We start from the raw sequence: 12,263 nt of genomic DNA, 5'->3' as shown, positions 1-12,263 counted from the left end.
CAAAGGCGCTGGACTGGAGCCCTTGACGGGGTGGGAAGGGCGAGGGGTCCCATTATTCACAATGAAAAGGCCACGTTTCCAGAGTTGCCTTGAAAATGAATCCCTGGACGAGCTCTGGCTCTGCGTGGCGTAAGAAGCCGTTAGCAGGCGTCTACACTCGCACTCGGAAGCTCTTGCGCGGGTCCTGTTCAGAGGTACGACAGCGCCGGCCCCTCAGGAGGTGCCCATGGGAGAGGCCATCAGCGGGGGTGGGCGGGTTACTGCTTTCTTTGTCCCTTGCGCTGCCTTCCTTGAGCCACACGGATTTCTTGAGGTCTCCCTAACGCCCCAGACAAGATCTTCCAACCTCGCCCTGAAGTGAAGTCCTCCAATCTCGCCCTGAAGTGAAGCCATCGGTCTGGTCACTTCCCGGACAGACACCTGGCTTTCCCCACCCCTGCCAGGCCCACAGGTTCCCAAGAGGCCAGAGAGACAGGACTGCAAATTGTCCTACGAGGGAAACACCGAGAGCCCAACAGAAATGCCGCAAACAACATAACTTGAATTTTCTTCCTCACACTAGAGAAGGGGTTATCGACACACACACACACACACACACACACACACACACACACACACACACCCCACACTTCTTTCTCCGCTGGGTTTAGTCCCTTTCTGCTGCTGGAGGAAGAAAAACGAGGGAAGAAAAAGGATCTACGACAGACCTGCGGACGAATAATTGGAATAATTGTGGGAAAGGGTCGGGGAACGCTAAAAAAGCCCAGCGCACATCCCAGCCCACCGCAGCAGCAGTCGGCTCGCCCCCCTCCCCGCCAGCCGTACCCCCCTTGGCTAATCACCCTCATTAGGAGCTTCGTCACCGGCCTAATGAAAGCAAACCGTGTGGAAATCGCCGGTAAACAGTTGGGTCTGTGCTGTAATTAATTCAGTGTCTCTTTTAATCAAACTGAAAGGGAATCGGGCAGCGGCTTGCGGAGCCGTGACATCACCCCCAAAATCGGCCAGAGCCAATCAGCGTCATCACTCCGGGGACACGTGGGCGAGTCTCCTTAAAAAAAACACAACACAACGAAAAAAAGAGAAACAAACAAAAAAAACCCAGACCCAAAGTAAAAGTGACACAAGTTCATTTTTTAAAGGAAGGGGGGAGGAGAAGGCGCGCGCGGACCGGCAGAGAGCTGCCGCCGAGGAGCAGGGAGGCGCTGTCCACGGTGCTGACGGGCCCCCGGAGCGGCGAGGGCGCGGAGAGAGGACCTCCCTGGCCAGGTGGAGCGTCATGAGCCGCTGGCAGCCGCCTCCGCCGCTCTCCGCGGTGCTGATGCCTCCAGGTGCGCTCCGTTCTGCCGGCTGCTAGCGCGGCCCGGGCCCGCAGCTATCCGCGGTGCTGACCTCGCCACCCTCAGCCACTGCTTGCCTGGAAGAAGCGTGCGGTTTGGATTTTTAAAACGCCATTCTTTATTTAGATTCCAACATCCTCGCGTTTCTTCTGTGCCAAGGGGCCCTCGGGCCGTCCGTCTCCCCCTTTGCTCTCCCCAACTTGGCGCGCCCTCCCTCCCATTCCTCCCTGACACTCCCACCACCCCCCCTCGGCTCGGCGGCTCGGCGCGATGCTGCAGAAGACGCACTGAGTCCTTCTGGATCTAATGCGCAGAGGAGGTTGGCCCAGAGCTCCCGGGCTCCCCCAAGGCTGAACTCCGTCCAAGGTGCCCGCAGGCTCCCTGCCCGCCTTCCCCATGCCAGCCCGCAGCTAGGGGCAGGGGCAGCGGCGGCTGGGGTTGGGGGTGGGTGGGGAGCTTTTGGGGAGGACAGGTCGCAGCTTGGCTATGGAAGGCTCCAATGGCTTTGGGATCGACTCCATTCTCTCCCACCGCGCGGGCAGCCCCGCCCTTCCCAAGGGGGACCCCTTGCTTGGGGACTGCCGTTCGCCCCTGGAGCTGAGTCCACGCTCAGAGAGCAGCAGCGACTGCTCTTCGCCAGCCTCTCCAGGAAGGGACTGTCTGGAGACGGGCACCCCACGGCCTGGTGGGGCATCCGGCCCAGGTTTGGACTCCCACCTGCAGCCCGGGCAGCTCTCAGCCCCGGCCCAGTCGCGCACCGTCACCTCCTCCTTTCTGATCAGGGACATCCTTGCCGACTGCAAACCACTCGCGGCCTGCGCACCCTACTCTAGCAGCGGGCAGCCGGCAGCCCCTGAGCCTGGGGGCCGCCTTGCGGCCAAGGCCGGGGAGGACTTTAGAGACAAGCTGGACAAAAGTGGCAGCAACGCCTCATCGGACTCTGAGTATAAAGGTAAGAAAGCAGGAGGTGAAAACTTGGGGGTATGCTATGTATCTAAAAACTGGCATTTAAAACGAGTACACATGGCAGGACAGGCACTCACTCACCTGGGGGAACATTTCAGCCAGTCCTGTGGTTATGCCTTTGAGTAACAAAGAGTCTGGTGGAGAGAGTTGGGGGCAGGGGAGGGATACTGTGTGCCCGAGGGGAGATTTCCCCAAAATGCACTAAGCAAACTTTCTAAACTTCGACTGGGACCCTTGCCCTTCCAGCAGTGCTGGTGGACAGGAGCAGGTTCCAATCAGGCCAGTGGCTCTCTAGGAAGAAACCTTGCAGAAGCAATGGAAGACTCAAAGGGTTCTGCTTTATAAGAGTGAAAATATAGCAGAAAAATTTCAGCGGGAGCCCTGAGAACAGTCAGAATTTTCTGCCTTTTAATCTACATTTCCAGACAGGAAGAGAAAATGGGTTTTTCCTCCCAACGGGCCCAGTGTGATCCGGGTCCTGTGAGTCATGAAAAGAGGCACTCACTTCAAAGCAGAAACCTCAGCCAGGCAGCTTCCTGGGAGCAGGTCAGGGGGCTGGTGGAGAGGGCAGTACCCTGCACCCCCCACCAAGGGCTCTCATTGAATTTGATTTTAAGTGCCTTGAGCAACCAACTCCAGGTTTTATGCAAGTTCCAGGGATTCCTGAGTAACCAGCCTTGTCTCCCGCTACCCTGGGGTTGTTGCCCCTCCACTTTTCTTTTTACCTCAACGAATCTTTGTTGTCGTTTGCTCCATTTTCATCCCATCTTAACCAAGGAGATGAGATCAGGGTTCAAAGGAAAGGGAGAAGGAAGGAGGGAAGGAAGGAAGGAAGGAAGGAAGGAAGGAAGGAAGGAAGGAAGGAAGGAAAGAAGGAAGGAAGGAGAGAAAGGCAAGAAGAAAAAAAAAGAATTCCCTAATTTTGTTTCTGACCCCCAGCCACTACCTCCACTTTAGCTGTTTCTCAAAACCAGAGGCAGAAAGTTCTTTCTAAGGAAGAAGTCAAGGGGCAGAAGGCGAAGAGGAGTATGAGGGCTTCATGGGAGACAGCCCCACATCCCCATCTAGCAGAACACTCGGAGCGGGCAGAGGCTGTTCAGAGCTCTTTCAAGCATATAATTGATTTCCAGAAATCTTTTCAAGAGACAAAATTTCCCTGTAAGGGCAACTTCTTTATTGTCTTGCCCCCTTCCCCAACCCCACCCCCTTCCTGGTGCCGTACCTCCTGATCCCTATTTGGACCAAGTCTTCACAAAATTTTAGGAAAGCTCCTTTAACACTCTCCTCCCAACCAAGAATTCGTTTGTGGATATGTCCTAACTCCAAACCGAAATTCATTGGTCCGACTGCACATCCCATTTTCTTGATTTCCCCCACACAAATGGCCGAGACTCCTTCAGCCAGGCTGTGCCCACCATGCCTGGAAAGTAGGCAGGTTGAACAGAGTGGCCAGGAGGAGATCTAGAGGTATGCGGGTGCCCGCAGGCCGGCACCTGCCCAGTGGTCCTTGCTCCTCCCCCGTGGAGGCCTGCTTAGAAAGGCAAAGAAAACTTGCCCTGGAGAGAGACTGGCATGGGGAAGGGGGAGGAGAAAGAGGGGGAAGTCAATGTAAATATATATTCATAACATCACGGTTATTATTTACCATTTGCAACAAGAACGGCCCCGCTTTAGTTAGAGCAAAGGGCACGAATCTTCCACCGCCCATGCTAATGGCTGGAACTGGCAATGGTAACACAGTTTGGTCCTTGCCTCCTTTTATTTCTTTGCCCTCAGGAAGGATTTTGAGGACAGGTTTCGTTTAAGATAATTAGAATATCAATTTTCTTCTCCTGTCTCTGAGGATATCTGATCGGCAGGTGACGAGGGCTAGCTGTCTACATATCGCTTAAATAGGTTTGGAGCGAAGGGGTTAGAAGGTCTTGCCCAACCCCCACCCCAGGTGTTGCTGCCTTTGCCCCTAGTGAAAAAAGGAGCAGGGCCAGGCAGTGAGGCCTTGTCTGGAGCGTTTCTCAAATGTGGAGGGGACTTTTTCAGAGCTCAGAAATAGACACCCTGAGGCAGTCCGTGGAGCATTTAAGCTGATCTACTCTCCAGCCGCCTTCCAAGCTGAGTCATTTCCTTCAAGGAGGGCATGGGGGAAGGTCAGCCTCATCCCAAGTTTCTGCTATCAAAGGCTCCTCAAACAACATTTCTTTGATAATATTTAAAGAAGCCAAAACTCAGCTTTGAAGTAAGGCGGTCGGCGACACTAGCGGCTGGATCCAAGGTCCATGGAGAACCCAAACCAGAGTTTTGTTCCCAGCAGGCAGGGTCGGTGGATGGGCCTGGAACTGGGTGACACTGAGATGTAACCTCTAGAACCAGAGTCTGGGAAGCCAGTACCCCCTGGGCTGAACCTATCCAGGAGGAGGCCAAGGCAGAGCAGGCACAGAACGTGCATTCAAAGCCCACGCTGGAGGGGAAACAGAAGAAAAGCCCCATTAGGTGACCCATTCTTCCTGACACCACAAACTCAACACCTCCCGACCTCCAGCGCAGACCTCGTCCCTGAGAAGTGGGGGATTTTCATTAAGTAGCCAGGCAATTAGGTCAAAAAGTAAGAGTTTTACGATATTAAGTTTGAGATTTGGATGATCGTTTCCTCAAACTTATTTAAACTATCTGTCTGCACAGAGAGAACTCAAGTCCCCCCAACCCAACACATCCCCTTCTCCTGATGGTGGCCATGCCCAAATATGGGGAGCCCCCACGGCAGGGAGAGCCTGGTGCCAGCCTGGAGGAGGCAGGTGGAAAGCCTTAGCTGGCCGGCCACTGTTTCTCCTCTGAGCTCTCCTGGCTCACCAGGCTGGATGCCAGGCCCTCCTTGCAGCGAAGCGCTGCCTTTTCAGTTGAAAAGTCTCTATCCCTAGTGGCTCAATTAACCGGATTATTGTTTCCTACAGAGAGAAATCACCTTGCATTCAGCTGAACCCTCTCACTGCAAACGCCAGGCACAATGAAACTCCACCATAAAAGAAAACAGAGAAAAAAGGGAGTAGGTTGGGGGAAAGCCCCAGTCTGAGCTGCCAGTTTTGGGGAAATGGTCTAGTTGGTTATATAATTGCTTTAGAGGGAGAAGGAGAGTGAGCATTTAGCTTGTTCGATAAAGTGTTTTCTGTGCAGTCAAAGCCGAACGAAAGTGTTTGGGATAAAGAAATCACCCGTGCCAGGTCTATCCTTCGACCTCAGGAGCTGTGTCCCCGGTGCAATTCTGTCCCGACTGTGGGGTGTAAACACACGATGCCACGCAGGTGTAGCAGGAGCCATCGTTAGTGAGCAATGTAATGACAACGAAACGCAGACCTGGGCAATGTGCGCTGCGCCTAAGGGGCAAACGAGTGGCAGAGTCGCTTATTTCTCCAAGTGCTCGGCGCTCGCAGACCCGGCGCCTTCCGCCCAGCGCCCTGTGTCGGGAGAAATCATCAGTATGAATTCGTATCCATATGGGGCAGCGCCAGGCAAGACACAATGATCTGTCCTTCAGGACAAAGAGTGGCTCCGGGGAGAGCAGGTTTTTGTCCCTCCACGCAGGTTTCTCTCCCCAGACCCCAGCCTTCAGCTTCCTCCCTTCCTGTCACGGACGCAGCCGGGGAAATTGGAGCCCAGACGCGGAGCTCACTCCGCCAGAAACCCTGGGTCCCCTCCCCTACTCTGGCAGGCTGGTTCCGGTTCCATTGTCGCGGCTCCGTTTATCCCTCCAGGGAGCGCGGGCGGAGCGCCGAGCGCGGCGCAGGGACTGCAGATCTCCCCAGCTTCGGGTTCTTTCTACTCGGAGCTGCCCGGGGGGTCTCGGCCTCGGGCGCTCCCGCCGCCGTCCTGTTCCCCTCAAGGTTCATGTCCTGTTCCCGGGGCCCCAGAGGTCCCGGCTCCGAGCGGCCCCCGCGAGCTTGGGTGTCGGGGAACCACCGCTGTCGGAAGCCGCGGTTACACAAACGCCACAGGCAGGAGCGGGAGGGCACTGGCGGCGGCTGCGAGGCAGGGCCCTGACATGCCGCTGTGTCCGCAGTGAAGGAGGAGGGCGACCGCGAGATCTCCAGCTCCAGGGACAGTCCCCCGGTGCGCCTGAAAAAGCCACGCAAGGCGCGCACGGCCTTCACCGACCATCAGCTGGCGCAGCTGGAGCGCAGCTTCGAGCGGCAGAAGTACCTGAGCGTGCAGGACCGCATGGAACTCGCCGCCTCGCTCAACCTCACCGACACGCAGGTCAAGACCTGGTACCAGAACCGCAGGTGAGGCCCGACTGCGGGGGCAGAGGCAGAAAGGGAACTTCCCCTTTCCTCACAGCTCCTGGAGGGGACCAGGAGTCTACAGGTTGGTGCTAAGGGAGGGCTCCTGAGCCTCCCCCATCCTGTAAAAGTGGGAAACTGAGGCCCTAAGGGAGAAGGCCTTGCCCAAAGTCCCCACAGTGAGGGACAGAGATGAGATTAGACTTGGTCTCTAGTGTCCAGTCAGCCCTCCCCCGGATGGATGGACAGACACATAGGCCACTGAAGATCCAAGCCCTGCCCTAGCTCAGCCAGAGTTGGTGGGGGTCTTCCTGGAGCCGCCACCTGAATCAGCCAGGGTCTTGGAAGCCCCAGGCCCTTGGAGGGGTGACAGTCTTGATGCCCAGGAAGCCTGTGAAGAGGACAGCCAGGCAGTGGCCCTTGGGGGTGTTGAAGCCTAGCCCAGACCAGGCAGCTGCCTTAGGGGCCTCTAAGTTTCCGTGAGGCTCTTCAGGTCTCCCCAGACTTTCTGGTCCCAAAACATGAGTGGGGAACCGGCCAAGCCCTTGCTCCTTGGGGACAAGGTGACTGGGAAGTTGGTGTTGGGGCACTAGACTTGAACCTGTTTCCTAATTTCCCTCCCGAACACACTCACCAGACTTAGGTGCACATGTACAAAACACACATGCATCCACACACTCAACCCAAACAGCGACACACTGACGCACACATCAGTACATCTTGCAGTCACACACGCACTCACACTCAGCCCCACAGTCACTCGCACACTCTTAGCAGAGGCAGGAATGGTGCTTTTCATAAACAAGCCTCAGAACACATCACTCCATTAATAATAAATACTGATTACTGCTCCGGGCATCAATAATTAAGGCCTGTTACAGTAATTACACAATTATGATGATGATTAATAATTCAGGGAGGGAAACAGGGCTGGTGTGGCTGAGCCCACCTTAGTGGACCCTGGCTGGTCCGCCTAGCCTCACCTGGCAGGTGAGCCTGGGCTCCAGGCCAGCCTTCTCCAAACCCCAGGCATTTGGCTGGCCAAGGCCTCTGGACTTTGGGGCCAGACAGTGCGCAGGGCTCACACTGCAAGCCCTGGAGGGTGGCAGGTGCAGTCTGCTCCGGCCGGCAGGGCGTGCAAGCCGGGAGTGCGTCCTCTCCGGTTGCCATTTCAGGCCCACTCGCTTCTGCTAGCTTGCAGCCTGGCCAGCCTGCAGAGGAATCAACCGCATTCCCTTCCCTGACCAGAGCACTCCCCATCCCCGCAGCCCTCTCCAGGGTGATCCCACCTTCATAAAGAGGCACCTGCAGGGAGGAACCCTCCCACCCAAGGGTTCGTTCTGCGATCTCCTGGGCAGGGTAAGGCGCAGTTAAGAGCCGGGCTTTGGGGTCAGACAGCAGGGATTAAAACCCGGGCTCAAAACCCGGGCTCCTTTTTGAAAATTGGCCCAGACCTCAGTTTTCCTCTCTGTAAAACGGGGTAAGAGCCACGGAAGGCCGGTGGAAGATAAAAGGTGAGGATGCATGTAAGGCGTGCGATGGTGCCTGGCACTCGGTTATTTATTAACAAATGAGTATGATCCCTCTTGGACTCCCTTGGCCTCTCTGGGCCAAGCAGTGGGGAGGGGCTGGGGTCCCTGGATGCCCTAGCCCTGATCCCGCCATACGCGTTTATTTCGGCCCCCAGGACTAAATGGAAGCGACAGACAGCCGTCGGGTTGGAGCTGCTGGCGGAGGCAGGCAATTACTCAGCGCTCCAGCGGATGTTCCCGTCGCCTTATTTCTACCCGCAGAGTCTGGTTTCCAACCTGGACCCCGGCGCGGCGCTCTACCTGTACCGCGGCCCCAGCGCGCCGCCGCCCGCTCTCCAGAGACCTCTGGTGCCCCGCATCCTCATCCACGGACTCCAGGGCGCCAGCGAGCCGCCCCCGCCGCTGCCTCCGCTGGCCGGCGTCCTCCCGCGCGCCGCGCAGCCTCGGTGAGGCGCCCGCCCGCTCCGGGGCCTCTTCCCGGGGGCTCGATGTGGCCCCTTCCTCCCGCCTTTCTGAGGGCGCGGGTTTGACGCCCCTTCCTGGGAGGGGGCCCTGCCCGGCCCTCCCTGGCGCCCCAGCCCAGTGTCCCCTGAAGGGCCAAATGCCAAGTCCACTGAGGCCCGGACCCCGGACTGCGTCTCCCCAGCCCCCGTCGGCGTCCTCTCTCGCGGCCGCTCTGTCCGGGAGCCACCCCCACCCGCCGGGTGTACATACGCGTCTCTGCCCCTCCCCGCCCCCAGCCTCTGCCGGCTCCCCTAGGCGCCCCTTTCTCCCCAGGAGCGGGTGCGGCTGATTCCCAGGCTTCGCTCTCTCCCACGACCCTTCCACGCTCCAGGTGGAGAACAGCCCCTCTCCCCGTGCCTCTGCCAGGGAGAGAAGGGGAGTGCGGAGCTCCGTCTCCCTACCCCTCGAGCGCCTGGGCCAGCGGCTGAGCTGTACATACCGTGTGCAAAGTGTATATGAAGTTATTTATTCGTGAACCATGAGCCCGTGACCGTGTCCGTGGATTAGTGAGTCTGTGGCCTGTGCCCTCCCCACTCCCAGGCGGGGCAGGAAGGAGCTGAGGGGGCTTGCCCACCCACCGCGACCCCAGTCCCCAGCCTCAGCCCCGGTCCGGGGGCAGCCAGGCCTCTCGGGTTCTCTCTTTTTTTAAATGTCGAAATAAACTTCTTACAAATGACCAGGCGCCTGTCCGCACTCCCGTCGCTTGGTTCACACTCAACCCCTCTCCCATCCCTCTTACGGGGACTCGGTTTCCTTCCATCCTCAATAACTTAATATTTTTGTCCCCCTTTTCTTCCCCGGTGCTATGGACGCGCGCGGGGGGCCGATGGGACGCGCTGGGACTGGGGTCTCCCCTCCCTAGCCTCAGTCTTCCCATCTCTACAGCGAGGCCAGCCCGTTCCCCCCCTCCTCCCGCTCTGTCTCCATCTGGTTCCTCGCGGCTCCCAGACGGTCCCGAGGGCCGGGGCGGGGGTCCGTGCCGGAATAGGCGGGGGTCAACGCGGGGCCTCGGTCGGCTGCGGGCCGGACTGCGGGGCCCGCGCCGAGACGACTCATCTGGCCGCGACAAGGGCCCCGGCAGCTGGTGACCGGCCCGCCGGGCGCGCGCCGACAGATGGGCTCCGAGGCTGCTCCCCCCATGACTCCCACCCTCCGCCCCACGTCCGGCCGCGCTCGGGCTCCCGACGCTCGCGGGCGCCAAGGCGGCTCCGGCCTCCGGGCCTCCCGCACCAGGCAGGACTCCGCGCGCCTTCGCTGCGAACCAGACGCCACATCGGGTAAAGCCCCACTCCCACATCTTCTCACCTCCCCTTTACCCCGGGAGGAGGTTGGAAATGAGACCCGGAGGGGAGCCAAATCTCAGCGTCTGCCTCATCTCTTCTGGCTGCCCCAGACCGCAGCTCTAGCATCTCAGGGGACAGGGGTTTAAGTCCCGAGTCAGACTCGAGGCTTCCAGTTCACGTTCAAAGGGCCACGGTCACCTGAGACTGTTCCCTCTCTGGGGAGGTGGGCGCAGGTGCTTCCCTCCCACACACCACCTGCAGCTCGCTAACCCTCAGGGAGGGGAAGTTCTGGGGGCCGGCAAGCCTTGGCCCCTCTAGTTTGGGGGCAGGGTTTCTCTGAAGACGGGGGCCGTGTTCAGACTATAACCCCTCTCGAAAACCAGACCCACAGCCAGGTCCGCTACTGTTTCCTCCCTGCCCCCCAACACTCGCACACAGCAGCTTTCTTTCCTGGGATGGCAAGGGTATTATTCTGATTTTGCAAAATGCACAGCAGCTAATTAAGTCAAGGAGCCCCTCGGCTTTCGAGTTCTTTTGCATGTGAATGGGGGTTGGTAAATCCCCAGCTCTGGCTCTGGTGGGGGGCGAGGGGAGACTGTCCCCAACTCAGGGTTAATGAAGTGGGAAAGGAGTCTCTCATAGCCTCCTGCAAACAAAACCCCCCATGCAACAAACCCTGCCCAAATCCTACATGGATTGACTTAAACCCAGGGGATAAGTGCTTTAAATTAATCTCATTGAATAAGAATGAGACCAAACAAAACTCTTTAAAATCATATTAAAAATCTATCAAAGGACAACTTGCACTGGTGTGCTTTTCATTTTGTGAAAGTGAAGGAGATAGACGGTAGCAACCACCCTCACATTTACACAGTGGCAGCGCAAACCACAGACACATTCTCAACTATGTAATTGTCCTTGTACCTCAGAGGCGATTTCATATCTTACATTAATGAAGAACAAGGCTTCCCTACAAGTTTATAATTAGAATATTTTAAATTGTCCTGCACATCCCGTCTGTAATAATAACTTCACAACCTTTGCAGTTGAGGTGGGCTCCTGCCTTCCACTCACTTAGAAAGCTAAATTGGTTTCTGTTCCCAACCCTGAGGTTGGGCGAGCTCTCATGTAAGAAAAAGAGAATAAAAATGTGGGACCCCAACAGGCCTGACAATAGGAGAGGGCTGAGAAGGCATATTCCCCCGCTGCGGCACTGACCCATTCCCCCTCATAAACGTCGACTCCACAGGGAGGGGGCAACAAAGTTGAAAAGTTTAGAGCTCCCTGCTGGCCCTCGCTCGCAAGGGAAATAGAGGACTGGGGCAAGTTGAGAACCTGAGCTGATTTTCAGGGTGCCCACTGCCCGACACCGACAGGCCTGGCTCTGGATTCTTCCTACTGTGGAGAGGATTAAGAGATAATGTCTAATGGTCGGGGGGAGGTTTAACAAGACCAGTTAAGAGCCCTTTTCAAGCAGGGCAACTTCTCCAGTGGAAAAGCCTTCAACTTGTGTCTCTACGAAGCAATGCTCGGATTTTAATGGCTTCCACTCACTGTGGCCTGAAGGGTTAAGCGGTGAGGCCCCTGGCAGTTTGGGAAGATACCTGCTCCGAAAGGTCTGATGTACTTCCCTCTTCCCTCAAGTTCTCCTCCCTTCACTCCAGGGGGAAAAGAAAAAAAATCAAAGTAACCCACTGGGCTTTAAAAAAAAAGAAAAAAAAAAAAGTCCTTTACTGAGATTTGGTTGGCTCGTTGCTTCTCTAGAGTGGAAGGGGCTGTCTGCACATCAGCGCTGACTTCATCTCTCAGCAAGGGCCCTCTGCCCTTCAGTGCGTGAGAATGAGGCCCGTCAACTGCTAAGGCTGTGGCAAACAGGAGGATGTTCTGGATTCCAAAAAAACATTCTACAAGCCCACTTGGGGGAAATGCTTTTAGGCTGCAACATTCTATTAAATGTCCAAATTCTGTGTGACTCTAAATATGGGAAACAGGCTTGCGATATAGAGACGTGGGTAAGTTTGGGAAATTTTAAAAAGAAGCATGGTTAAACATACACACAAAAATTAGAGTATGTACAGTGGAATTAGGCTCAAGCTTTGCCTAATTGATGCCTGAAATGTATAATCTGTCAAGAGCCATAATAAAAGAGAAAGAGATTTATTTTGTTATTTAAATTTAAACAATATTCACTTTAAATCTGCTAAATCCATGTTTCTTTATTAATTGGGGTAATATATTGATTCTACTTAGACCCACATAGCATCTATGGCAAGAAACCCTCACCGTAAGAGTTAGCAGATGAAGTGTGTAAGTTTTGATCTTGGAATGACCATCACTCATACGTTGCACGATTCTAGCACTTCTTTCCCC

At 56.1% G+C, this 12,263-nt stretch overlaps 1 protein-coding gene across 1 annotated transcript; it reads left to right on the top strand.

Annotated features, from left to right (window-relative positions):
* Positions 1-1,634: 1,634 nt before the first annotated feature.
* Positions 1,635-9,300, top strand: BARHL1 (BarH like homeobox 1). The gene is made up of 3 exons (XM_010372828.1): positions 1,635-2,292; positions 6,355-6,577; positions 8,262-9,300. Exons 1-3 carry the CDS (start codon positions 1,827-1,829, stop codon positions 8,554-8,556), a joined length of 984 nt encoding a protein of 327 aa, XP_010371130.1. The 5' UTR covers positions 1,635-1,826; the 3' UTR covers positions 8,557-9,300.
* The last annotated feature ends 2,963 nt before the right edge of the window (positions 9,301-12,263 follow it).

The sequence above is a fragment of the Rhinopithecus roxellana genome, chromosome 16 (genome assembly GCF_007565055.1).
Source record: "Rhinopithecus roxellana isolate Shanxi Qingling chromosome 16, ASM756505v1, whole genome shotgun sequence".
Taxonomy (NCBI): Eukaryota; Metazoa; Chordata; class Mammalia; order Primates; family Cercopithecidae; genus Rhinopithecus; species Rhinopithecus roxellana.
Note: the sequence above shows the minus strand (reverse complement) of the source record. Positions and strands in the feature narration are given on the sequence as shown.

Excerpts from the sequence above, each read along its gene's own strand:
- BARHL1 (XM_010372828.1), top strand. The coding sequence starts at position 1,827 with ATGGAAGGCTCCAATGGCTTTGGGATCGACTCCATTCTCTCCCACCGC. Across the intron at positions 2,293-6,354 it reads ATCGGACTCTGAGTATAAAG|TGAAGGAGGAGGGCGACCGC; the intron begins GTAAGAAAGCAG and ends CTGTGTCCGCAG. Across the intron at positions 6,578-8,261 it reads ACCTGGTACCAGAACCGCAG|GACTAAATGGAAGCGACAGA; the intron begins GTGAGGCCCGAC and ends TTCGGCCCCCAG.